Genomic DNA, 13,423 nt, shown 5'->3' with positions numbered 1-13,423 from the left:
AAAATACCAAAAACACACTAAATCTGGCAAATTCTATTCTCATCTGCACTGATGCTTACTGATCAAAATTAAAATTTAATTTACTGCATCATCATTACAAAGAAGACAAAAAGCTGTATATTCATAAAATACACAGTATTTTCCTTTACAGTAAAATAACATTGCTAAACAGAGTTTTATCACAGCAGAGAATATTGTTTATAAATATTGAAATATTGAATTTTGAATAAAATATTCAATACTGAAAAATTTCACTCATCAATTCAAATCAGAAATCTTGGGAAAAGCTTTAAGCTGAGCTAATATGAATTCTTAGGGAATTAAATTATTACAGCAATTATCAATATAATTGATAATGTCCAGTTTAGTGGACATTATCAATTATATTGATAATTGCTGATCCAGCATAAAAGAATATTTTCAAAGAAACAAAAATTAAAATAAAACTCATATTTACAAGATTTCTGGTTTGAATTAATGAGTGAAATTTTTCAAATCAATGCAATTTTACATAAAATAATTGTAAATCACATGAGTATACGTTTTGTCTGTTTATTTTCTATTAAAAATGTGCATTTTCTCTTCTTTGAAAATTTATTTTTAGAATTGCTGTCTGTTAAAAGTAAATTTAAAGATTTTTACATTTATGGATTTTACTGTATACTTATGATATAAACAGTAAGAATCACAGAAATCACACTGAAAGATGATTTTTTTACTGCCATGCACAACAATTTAATGTGATATTGGGAGTTAGTTATAATTAATGAATTTTTTAATTTAACTTAATAGCTTAAAATATCAATTTATTTATAATATTCATATAGTCCCTCCCAAATGTAAAAATCTTTAAATTTACTTTTAACAGACAGCAATTCTAAAAATAAATTTTCAAAGAAGAGAAAATGCACATTTTTAATAGAAAATAAACAGACAAAATGTATACTCATGTGATTTACAATTATTTTATGTAAAATTGCATTGATTTCAAAAATTTCACTCATCAATTCAAACCAGAAATCTTGTAAATATGAGTTTTATTTTAATTTTTGTTTCTTTGAAAATATTCTTTTACGCTGGAAACTAAACTGGACATTATAAAATTAAGTGTGTTAGGTTAAAAAAACAAACTGCATTTAAAACACCTACTACTAAGCAGTAGCAAATGGATAAACATAATGTATTCTATTAAGTATATTGAGGGATCAAACACTAACAAAAAGTGGTTATTCTGTGTATAAATGTACATTCTAGGTTAGTTTTCAACTTACAACAAAATCTTGGAAACCTAACCTGTTTATAAGTAGGGAGACACCAGTATTCCAACTCAGCGATTGCCATGCACTGCGATCATACAAGTTACAAGATCTTACTCAACAGCATCAAACTTTTTGAATACCTGGAAATTATTAAAATTGTAACAGAAAATAGAATGAATTTAAATACTGATGATGTTACTGAGATCTGACAACCATTACTATAAAAATAAGGAGAGTCCATTTTAAAATGCACTTCCTCTTCCCCCTTGTTTCAAATAATACACTGTACTATACAATTATTTCATTAGATAATGCCAGTACAATGACATATTTTAACTTGTGTTTTTTTAAAGATTTTTTATTATTATTTTAATCATTTCACCTTTTTAGGTTATATTATTTTACCATACTTTTTATTCTTAATTTTGCAGGCAAAACCATTTTATTTTTAATATTATTTTAAGTTTACAATTCATTATTTAATTTTATATTATTTTTTAGTTTTTACTAGTTTTATTCTTTTAATCATACAGTTGTCACCCACAACATGTATATTTCTCCAGGTAATTATAATTTTAGAGATATAATGTAATTTTTATTTATGTACATAAAATATATTTAACAGCTGTAATCCATAGTGTAATTTACAATTCTATTTTATAATATCTGTTAAAAATAAGACCGATGAAGGGCAAATAAGCCTAAAATGTATTTCTGTTCTTTTACTTAATTAACAAAATCTGACAATCCCCTAAGAGTTTGTGCGATAAGTTCTCCAAATTAATTTTATGCTCACTTTCAACATACTGTTTATGTCACTGCTTTGTATGTAATTGATAAAATAATGTCAAGTACCTTGTGCTTTGTATTATTTCCTAATACAATTACAGCGGTTGATCAAAAATATGTATCATGTAATTTTGACGGTGGATATGTGATACATTATGATGTGTTACAGAGGATGGGATGATAGTTTAAAAGTATAAAAATCTCATTACATAACTTATGAACTATGTAGTTGCAAACAGTAGTTGCACTACTCCATAGGAGTATAACATTACACATACATATATACATACATACATACAAAACAATATAGAATAAGACGAGTATTGATTCCTAGATCCTTATAATTATTTAGCTGTACAAATACAATCTATACTAAAACATAAAAGGAATTTAATTCAGACTATATCTTGTATATATTAGCAGTATAATTGTGCTATGCACCTGAGAGTTATAGCAATTGAAAGTAAATAATTAATTAGAGTATTAGAAATTTCTTGAAAGTCAAATTCCAGAATAGTTTGGACTCTATATTACTGTAATACAATTAGAATTTCCAACAGTGAAACACTAGTTCTTTGTACTCAAATTAGTTTGTGCCTTGTTGACTATCATATGAACTCATAGGAATCATACCTGAGTTCAAATATATAGTACAAGTTCTTGAGAATAATGAGAACTTCTTACAATTGACAATTCTTAATTTTTGCATCCAAGTAATCTCAACTTTAATTGAAATTATTTGAATTAAAACTAGTAATAAAAAATTTTATTACAAATTTTATTACTAAATTTAATTCAAAGTAAAAGTATATTAAAATTATTTTGCTATAAAAAAAGTAAATATAATTGTGTGATATTTATCTGGTATAGTTTAAAGATTTAAAAAAAAAAACTATAAAACCTGTCTAAAATGGAAACAGCCAAAACAGAAAAAGAATTCAGTGCCATGCAATTCCTGTTTACACAGGTTTTATTTTATTAGCTTTAAACAGATTCAGTTATCTTGGCACTGTAAAAATTTCATTTTTACAGCACAATAGCCATTTACTTAAAAAAAATGTTTAAATTAATGTTAAACACTTCAAAATAAAAATAATATTTATAACATTAAAATGTTAAGTTTTTTATTAAATGTTTCAAGGTAATTTTTAGACTTTAAAAAATTATTGACAAGAACAAAAATTTAAAGCCATCCATAAATGCAGTAAATATTTGTAAATAATTATGTAAAAGCAGCAATATTGTCTATTGATGTTAATGAGTTTACTATATATATATATATATATATATATATGTCAAAACAATTTAAAAACTTTATACATATTTTTGACAGTTTTCATATCTGTCATTTTCAGGTGAAGAATCTGAAAATCAAACATTACAAATCCAAAGTAGCTGGAATCAAATTCTTAGATTTACAGTAGTTACAAATTTGAATAAAAAGAAAAGTAAAAAATGAATAGAATAGAATAGAATAAAAATAGAAAAAGAACATTGATGTTTAATTAATCTTAAAAAAATATAGTTAAAATAATAACAAAGCAGTGGTTGGCTTTGTTATTATAATGTATGGGGTTCTCTTTTATTTTTGGAGTGTTGTTTGTTTAAAATAAAATAAATTCTGATACAATACACATTTATTCAATTCCAACTGCTTTGCAATTATAACATATTGTTTGATTTTCAAATTCTGAGGTAACAGATACGAAAACTGCTAAAATCAGTTTTAAGTTTGTTTTAACATATGCTTAGTAAATTCATTAATATCAATAGAGTTGCTTCTTATTTATAACCTTTTTGATGTTGAGTGCTTCAAATATCTAATTTAAATAATTATGTATTTTATTTAAATTGTACACCGATTAATATTCTAATGCAATAAAATTAATTTTTAAAACTATGTAACATTTCTTTTATGGATGAACTGAAAATGAAGCCAATGGTTTTCCAAGGAAAGTATTCTTCCATGAATAAATAAAACTGGTTCCTGTTTGTACAGATATTATATTCCATATTTTAGTCTAGTAATTGAACAACCTTTAAATAAGACTTACATTCAGATATTGACTATTAGAATAAAGCACTTTTTCAAACTTTTTAACTATATTCTTTCATTGCTTTCACTTTGCTTGATTATTATTTATGAGATGTAAGAAAAAGTAATTTTGCCAAAAATATTTAATATTCTGTCAATGCTGAAAGTAAAATTATATGATGTCCAAATAATCAATTTTAAGGAGATTTTATTTTATTTACCATAATGAATATATTTTATATCTCAACAAAGCTTATGTTTTTATGCTGAAACATTTTCACTATCTTCAAATTTATACATTTTTCAGTCTTCTTTATAAAATCTATATATTTTTTAGCATATGAAATCCTAATGAATTGGCATTAAGAATGCCAAAAATTTTGTGTTGACTTGTAAGATTATAGACTCCTACATTAAATGTAGAATTAAATTTAAAATGCAAATTACAAAATGTTATGGATATTTTTATTGTCTTTAAATAAAATTTTCATTAGTACAGTAGAACCTCGATTATCCGGATTGTTCAAAATAAACAAAAATTTTACGAATTTGCTGATTTGCACTTGGCGAATTATGATACTGTTTATGTACATGATGGAATGCATAACTTTTTTTGTTTCAACAACGTCTCACCCGGCACAGTGGCCGTAAACTCTTAAATATATTTTGCGTCGTAATAAAAATATAACTTGACATATGTATTTATAAATAATTTATTTTCAAATTACATCATTTCTGTGACCAAGGGCGGCATAAGGCATGGGCAACGTGGGCCACCGCCTATGCCTTGCGGTCCGAAGGGCCTCGCATTTCGAAGGTTTATGCATTACTTAAAAGCCACAAACGCAACGAAAAAATTTTACTCGTCATAAAACGATAGTTTGTCAAATTTTTATTCATAAAAATGCAGTTTCAACTGCTTTTTATTTTATAAAATCCATCTTCTTGCACTACCAGAGGGCCTTTTAAACAATAGGTAGTCTGTTAGCATTGGTCAGTAGTAGTCCAAATTCAATACGAACATTTGTTTCTTGAAAATTTGATTACGGTTTAAATACAGTATTTACTTTTAATATTACCGATATGTCATTGAAAAGAAAATGTGTTGTATTATCATTAAAAGACAAATTAAAGTATTTTTTTCGATTATCCGAATTTTTCCTTATCCAGACTACCTTCATCTCCAATTAGTCCGGATTATCGAGGTTCTACTGTATTTATAAATATGATGGCAAAAAAATAGCATTAAGTTCTGATTAATTTAATCCTACTTCAATTTAAGAATTCAATTATTATACAACTTTTTAATAATGTTAATGTAGCTAAAATAATTATTTTGCAAATCATCAAATTGAAGAAAAACTAATATTATGAACATCAATACAAGAAAAAATCCCAAATAATTCTAATGAATAGCATTTAGAAATAAATAGTGTGTTACCAAGCTAAAAATTTTATTGATTTGTACTTACAGTATGCCATATATCAGAACCAGTTTAAATTAAAATTAATAATTCTTAATTTATATATGTATTTTCACTAATCCAAACTCTACTTAATTTTCCAGTTCTGTTCATTTCTTTAACTATTTTTATTAGGTTAAAAACAAATTTTATATAATTTTGAGTTATGTTTAATTATAACAAATTAATGTTAGTAAAATATGCAATACTAAATATTAAATAGAATAGTAAAAATTTTGTTTTTTATAAGATTTCTAGAATAATGTTCTCAAACATTACAAATCCAAAGTAGCTGGAATCAAATTCTTAGATTTACAGTAGTTACAAATTTGAATAAAAAGAAAAGTAAAAAATGAATAGAATAGAATAGAATAAAAATAGAAAAAGAACATTGATGTTTAATTAATCTTAAAAAAATATAGTTAAAATAATAACAAAGCAGTGGTTGGCTTTGTTATTATAATGTATGGGGTTCTCTTTTATTTTTGGAGTGTTGTTTGTTTAAAATAAAATAAATTCTGATACAATACACATTTATTCAATTCCAACTGCTTTGCAATTATAACATATTGTTTGATTTTCAAATTCTGAGGTAACAGATACGAAAACTGCTAAAATCAGTTTTAAGTTTGTTTTAACATATGCTTAGTAAATTCATTAATATCAATAGAGTTGCTTCTTATTTATAACCTTTTTGATGTTGAGTGCTTCAAATATCTAATTTAAATAATTATGTATTTTATTTAAATTGTACACTGATTAATATTCTAATGCAATAAAATTAATTTTTAAAACTATGTAACATTTCTTTTATGGATGAACTGAAAATGAAGCCAATGGTTTTCCAAGGAAAGTATTCTTCCATGAATAAATAAAACTGGTTCCTGTTTGTACAGATATTATATTCCATATTTTAGTCTAGTAATTGAACAACCTTTAAATAAGACTTACATTCAGATATTGACTATTAGAATAAAGCACTTTTTCAAACTTTTTAACTATATTCTTTCATTGCTTTCACTTTGCTTGATTATTATTTATGAGATGTAAGAAAAAGTAATTTTGCCAAAAATATTTAATATTCTGTCAATGCTGAAAGTAAAATTATATGATGTCCAAATAATCAATTTTAAGGAGATTTTATTTTATTTACCATAATGAATATATTTTATATCTCAACAAAGCTTATGTTTTTATGCTGAAACATTTTCACTATCTTCAAATTTATACATTTTTCAGTCTTCTTTATAAAATCTATATATTTTTTAGCATATGAAATCCTAATGAATTGGCATTAAGAATGCCAAAAATTTTGTGTTGACTTGTAAGATTATAGACTCCTACATTAAATGTAGAATTAAATTTAAAATGCAAATTACAAAATGTTATGGATATTTTTATTGTCTTTAAATAAAATTTTCATTAGTACAGTAGAACCTCGATTATCCGGATTGTTCAAAATAAACAAAAATTTTACGAATTTGCTGATTTGCACTTGGCGAATTACGACACTGTTTATGTACGTGATGGAATGCATAACTTTTTTTGTTTCAACAACGTCTCACCCAGCACAGTGGTCGTAAACTCTTAAATATATTTTACGTCGTAATAAAAATATAACTTGACATACGTATTTATAAATAATTTATTTTCAAATTACATCATTTCTGTGACCAAGGGCGGCATAAGGCATGGGCAACGTGGGCCACCGCCTATGCCTTGCGGTCCGAAGGGCCTCGCATTTCGAAGGTTTATGCATTACTTAAAAGCCACAAACGCAACGAAAAAATTTTACTCGTCATAAAACGATAGTTTGTCAAATTTTTATTCATAAAAATGCAGTTTCAACTGCTTTTTATTTTATAAAATCCATCTTCTTGCACTACCAGAGGGCCTTTTAAACAATAGGTAGTCTGTTAGCATTGGTCAGTAGTAGTCCAAATTCAATACGAACATTTGTTTCTTGAAAATTTGATTACGGTTTAAATACAGTATTTACTTTTAATATTACCGATATGTCATTGAAAAGAAAATGTGTTGTATTATCATTAAAAGACAAATTAAAGTATTTTTTTCGATTATCCGAATTTTTCCTTATCCAGACTACCTTCATCTCCAATTAGTCCGGATTATCGAGGTTCTACTGTATTTATAAATATGATGGCAAAAAAATAGCATTAAGTTCTGATTAATTTAATCCTACTTCAATTTAAGAATTCAATTATTATACAACTTTTTAATAATGTTAATGTAGCTAAAATAATTATTTTGCAAATCATCAAATTGAAGAAAAACTAATATTATGAACATCAATACAAGAAAAAATCCCAAATAATTCTAATGAATAGCATTTAGAAATAAATAGTGTGTTACCAAGCTAAAAATTTTATTGATTTGTACTTACAGTATGCCATATATCAGAACCAGTTTAAATTAAAATTAATAATTCTTAATTTATATATGTATTTTCACTAATCCAAACTCTACTTAATTTTCCAGTTCTGTTCATTTCTTTAACTATTTTTATTAGGTTAAAAACAAATTTTATATAATTTTGAGTTATGTTTAATTATAACAAATTAATGTTAGTAAAATATGCAATACTAAATATTAAATAGAATAGTAAAAATTTTGTTTTTTATAAGATTTCTAGAATAATGTTCACAATTACATAATGATGACAAAGATGAAGATGAAAAAGAAATTATTTCAGAAATTAAATTGGCATGTATGGAACCGGTTTTACCTGCATTTAGTGGAAATTCCACTATCACAACTACTTTGTAAAAAAGCTTTTATCATTAAAATGCTTGTCAAAAACTTAAATAAATCATATATTATTTAAAAATAAAAAAATTGTAAAATTAGTACATATTACACTTTTTAACACAACTTTATATTTTATTTTATTTTTAATTAATTAGATATTTAATTATAACACATACTATATCAAATACAGCATGTTAAAATTATTTACATTATTGAGGCAGAGCATTAGCAAAGCCTCTTCTATATGGCTTACAGAATTGTGTTCATTCTCAAAACTTCTTAGATTGATTTTGATTAAACTTTGCCATTTTCCATTAATTGTAATGAGAAATCCAAACATGTAATAAAAAAGGGGGTTCATGACTTCGATTTCAAAATATAAACTCATAGCATAAAAGTGCACAAAAAAGCAATGTTCCACAATTGCTATCACATCTTCAATGTGCTTATAGAATTTAATTTGTTCTCAAAATTTAATGAACCAATTTTGATAAAACTTTGCGATTTTTTATTAATTGTGATAAAAAATCCAAAAATGTAATGAGGGTCCATTTAAATGTAAAAAATAGAAGTCCACGAGTTTGTTTTCAATATGCAGAGGTATTAAAGTGATGTCCTTGCTCTCTGATGAGATTGAGTGTGCCTAATGGAATTTAAGTCTAAGGGTCAAAAATAAAAACATTTGTGTGTGCCTAACAGAAAATAAGCACAAAAAATGAATAAAACACAAAAACAAAGCAATTAGTGGTGATTGTTTTGTTCTTGGATTGCCTCCCATGTCGGCAAGTGCAAGGATTGTCTCTCCCATGACTAACAAGTATAGTACAAGGTAGCCTCTCTTGTGGTGGCAAGTGCAAAGTTTACCTGATCGCACCCATCAGGTACATGGATTGACTCTTCTATGACTAACAGGGGCAGGGATCACTTCTTTCTTTCCAGTTCCATCTCAATTCTATTGTGATATGACAAAATCATGTGATGTCCTAGTTATTTATATTTACCAGGTTGATTCAAAAGTTTCCAGACACAGACAAGATATAAAATTTTATTGATACTAAAACACAAAGACAGAATCATTTCTCAAAATAAAGAGGATTGTTAGCCATAGTCTTGAACCAACTTTCTGCAAGTTTGTGGATTCCTCAGCAATACCACTTAGCTAGTTTCAATGTTAAACTCATGAACCCCATTTTTGACCTAATGCAGTGTTTTGAAGGAATGTCCTTACAGAAAGTGTGCCAACAACCAGAAGTGAAAATATGATGGAGCAGGATCAGGGCTTCAAATGTTCTATTTTCATAACATTTTATATTTTGAATTCCAAGCCTGAAGATGGTCCATAAAATTACATTGAAAATGTTTGCAAAAGCATTTAATAAACAATTTTTCTCAGCAAACATTATATGTGTAGTAAGATTGTTTTATCTCTCTTCTGAGTGTATGTTTTATTGTATTTAGCAAATATTAAAATGTGCATTTCTAATAATCTAGCTAGTTTCCTGAACGAACTTACTACTTTACTAAAATCCATTTTGCCTAAAACCAGCTTCCAACAATCATGCAACTCTTTTTCATCATTGGAATTTATAAACTTTATGATTTCAGCAATCCTATATACAGTATGTAAATTTGCTCTAAAATCCTTGTTCTGCAGTCTTGTATTATAGCTGATTTTTCTCAGTATACATGCTCATATCATTAACAAAGTGGCTAGTTTTTGCTTTTAAAGTTGTCTTTTGCTACTGATCTTATGTTATTTTAGTAATGCAGTTAATAAATTGATTCAACAAACTAGCTAAATTATTAGAAATACACAATTCAATTTTTGATAAGTTTTATTAGTCTCAGTATTTTGTAAAATTCTATAATAAGTATAATTTTGAACAATTTAAAAAATTCTTTTTCTAATTGTGTTCATTTGATTCTGAAAATACAGATGTTCAAAAAACTATCCTAGAAGCATTTCTTGTAATATTAAGCTGATGCTCAAGAAAAGTTGACGACATTCTTTGAAAATTAAAAAGTTTTAAGAAGCAAATTGCCTCTCTTTCTTTTAAACAATTAAATGCTTAAGTTTGTTTATAAATGGAAAAGGAAGATTTCTATCTGACACAATCTATTTTATCATTATTTTGTGTGCATTCAGAATAATGTCTAATTTCTTTTATCCAATTTTCTCTAAATTTATACTATAATTCTATTTGAAAACTAAATTATAAAATTAAAATTAGAAATATCTTAAAATATCAAAAATGATATATTAAACAGTATTCTCAAAACTTTAATTATACATGTTCATTGCAAAATAAGAAATGATGAACAAACATATGCAGAACATGATGTCATGTTTTAGAAATAGATAAATAAATAAAACTCACGCCAAAATTGTATAGCCTTCTTGATAAAAAGCACTGAGTTCAGCGTTAATACGATTTTTCTTGTATCGCAAGTACTTTCGACGAGTATTATATCGTCGTCTTCAGGCGAAAAAGAACAAAATTTGAATTAGAACGTGCAGAATGTTCCAAGTAGAAAACGGAAAATTTTTCTTGTCAATTTCTAAATTATAGCGTTCGGTATAATACTCGTCGAAAGTACTTGCGATACAAGAAAAATCGTATTAACGCTGAACTCAGTGCTTTTTATCAAGAAGGCGATGTCATGTTTTGAAACTTGTTTCAAAAACATTGAAATAATTCACACTAAAGTTATATGTTAAATTTGTTTACTTGACAATTACATTAAGCTTATAGTTTTAAATATATATATTTTTTTATGAATCAGCTTTATCCAAATATATAAATTCTCTCTCTGCTCAGTAAGGAAATAGTATTTCTTGATTTCTGATCAGTCATCATTATATGAATATGAAATAACTATCTAATATTTAATCAAATAAATAATAATTAACAGTTTGGAAAATAATTTAAATTTGGTTTCTGATTGCTAGCAGTTAAATTATTTTTGATTAGATAGCAATTATTGACTAGCAAACCACATTTAAGCTGAAGCTGGACTAAGACAGACTAAAACATTTCTTCTGGAATAAAGAATTTAGCTACCTAAAGTAGTAGTTACTTTTTTATTTTATTAATTGTTCATCATAATTTATCTGAATTTTTATTTCATATTTTATGGTTTAAATTGAAAAATTAAAACACTACATTGAAATGCCCATATCAATGAACCATCATCTTATTTCTTGATCATCACAAAATAAAGCTTTATTGTTATTGATTTGAATTAAATGACTGAATGCAATTCACAAGCATGTAACAATAAGTTCTGTATTTTTCTTAATGTACATAATAGACATTTAAACAACATTATTTAATGTTTTCATGAAAAAAATAGCTAAAATTACACAATTACAATAACCTAATTCGTCTTTACTGAAAAGACTTCATTAGATAATACAGATTCAAAAGTATCCACAAAGAAATTTTCTAATTTGTATAATGATAAAAATTATTAAAAGCAAAAATGCTTTTAGTATATTTAAAATGTATAAAAATAGCAAAATTTAAATGCTTTATGTAAATTTAATCACAGTTAATTTAGACATTTAAATTTAATAACTTTGTTTATATAAAAAAAATAATTACAAATTTTTTAAGTTTTTTGATTTGATAAACCATAAAATATGCCTTTTTACTTTATTATTTTTTAATATAAATACAATTTATAAAGCACGTGTAATAATTAACTGCTATATACTTTATCCAATCATACGTATTGAATATGCAATTTGTTTCAACGAGTTTAATAAATTATGAAATCAATAAGAAAATCTTATAAATAATAATATATTGAAGCAATTCAATAGATATTTATTATTTTTTGTTTTCAAAAATATGAAATTGTTCTACTATATGTCATATCCATAAACTTTTTTAAAATATAAACAACAAAAACATGAAAATATTTATAAGCTATCATTATTAAAACATTTCATGAGTAATCATTATATTAGAAACAAAAAATTTTTGAAATTTTCCACTTGTAATGATTTTATTTAAAAGATACGTAAATTGTTTTTACTCTGAAATAAATCGTTATCTGTACATAATCAAATTGTCTATCTTAGATCAGAAATAAATTGCAATTTTTGTAAATTTATTTTAAAGCTCTTTACAAATCTTGATTTAGTATGAACAGTAAATTATTATTAGCAGTTTTTAAAATTTTAATAATAATGTACAAAATAAATGTATTGCTGCTTATGAGTATTATACATATACAGGTATATAAAGTGACTGATCTATCAAGTCAATTATTTGTCAAATTTTAAAAAAATATATAAGGAGTGCTTGAAAATTTTCTCAATCTTATTAAAATTTCTTAAGACAAAATAATTAATTTAATGTCATTTTAATAAAAATATCAACCTTCATTTGTAATTTTTTGTCAGCGTGAGAACTTTCGTGGGAAAATTTTCTAGTTTCATTGCATGTAAATTATACGTCGTATTATATTGAGTAGAAAAAGTTTTCTTGTTTAATTATGTTACGTACTGTGACATCAATTTTTAAATGAAATATATTGTTCTATTTTTCTTCATATATTAAGCCTAAAAACAAAAACAAACCTGATTTTCTTTTGAAGAGAGGCATGTCTCTTTCTAATTTCTTTTAAAATACATTACGATGTGATACTTCCTTAGAATACCAAGAGATTCCATAATTAAAAAACTTTAATGAAATTTAACCAAGAGATCATTCAATGTCATTTCGTCGCAACTCCGCCTCCGTCCCTGACGGCAGCCATTTTGGAAATTTGTTTATTATCTTGTTTATTTGTTAATTTCAAAAGTGAAAATTTTTTTTTAATGTTAAATATATATGTATAAATTAATTATCTGCACATAATAATTTTGAATTATTTTAATTTTATACGTTAAAAATTTCTCATCTGATAAAAATATTTTTTATAATTAATATCATAAGTGGTTAAAAATTCTAATAATACAGAATATACTTTCTAATTTAACTAAACAAATTTAGAAAAAAATAACTGCATTTAAATATTTTTATAAACATAAAAATCAATATTAATTTAATTAGATTCTTTTGAATGAAAAAAGCACATTGCGGCTACACAATATGGGT

At 25.0% G+C, this 13,423-nt stretch overlaps 1 protein-coding gene across 1 annotated transcript in view; it reads right to left on the bottom strand.

The window, feature by feature from the left end:
- The window catches only part of LOC111622325 (A-kinase anchor protein 10, mitochondrial-like), a 71,166-nt gene extending 58,078 nt beyond the window's left edge, over positions 1-13,088 (bottom strand). The window contains exon 1 of the mRNA XM_023364680.1: positions 12,904-13,088. Coding sequence (XP_023220448.1) covers positions 12,904-12,928 — 25 coding nt within the window. The 5' untranslated portion in view covers positions 12,929-13,088. The remainder of the gene's footprint in view (positions 1-12,903) is intronic.
- Between the last annotated feature and the right edge of the window lie 335 nt (positions 13,089-13,423).

This window comes from Centruroides sculpturatus, unplaced genomic scaffold, assembly GCF_000671375.1.
Source record: "Centruroides sculpturatus isolate CEXI.00-Female unplaced genomic scaffold, Cexi_2.0 scaffold276, whole genome shotgun sequence".
NCBI lineage: Eukaryota > Metazoa > Arthropoda > Arachnida > Scorpiones > Buthidae > Centruroides > Centruroides sculpturatus.
Note: the sequence above shows the minus strand (reverse complement) of the source record. Positions and strands in the feature narration are given on the sequence as shown.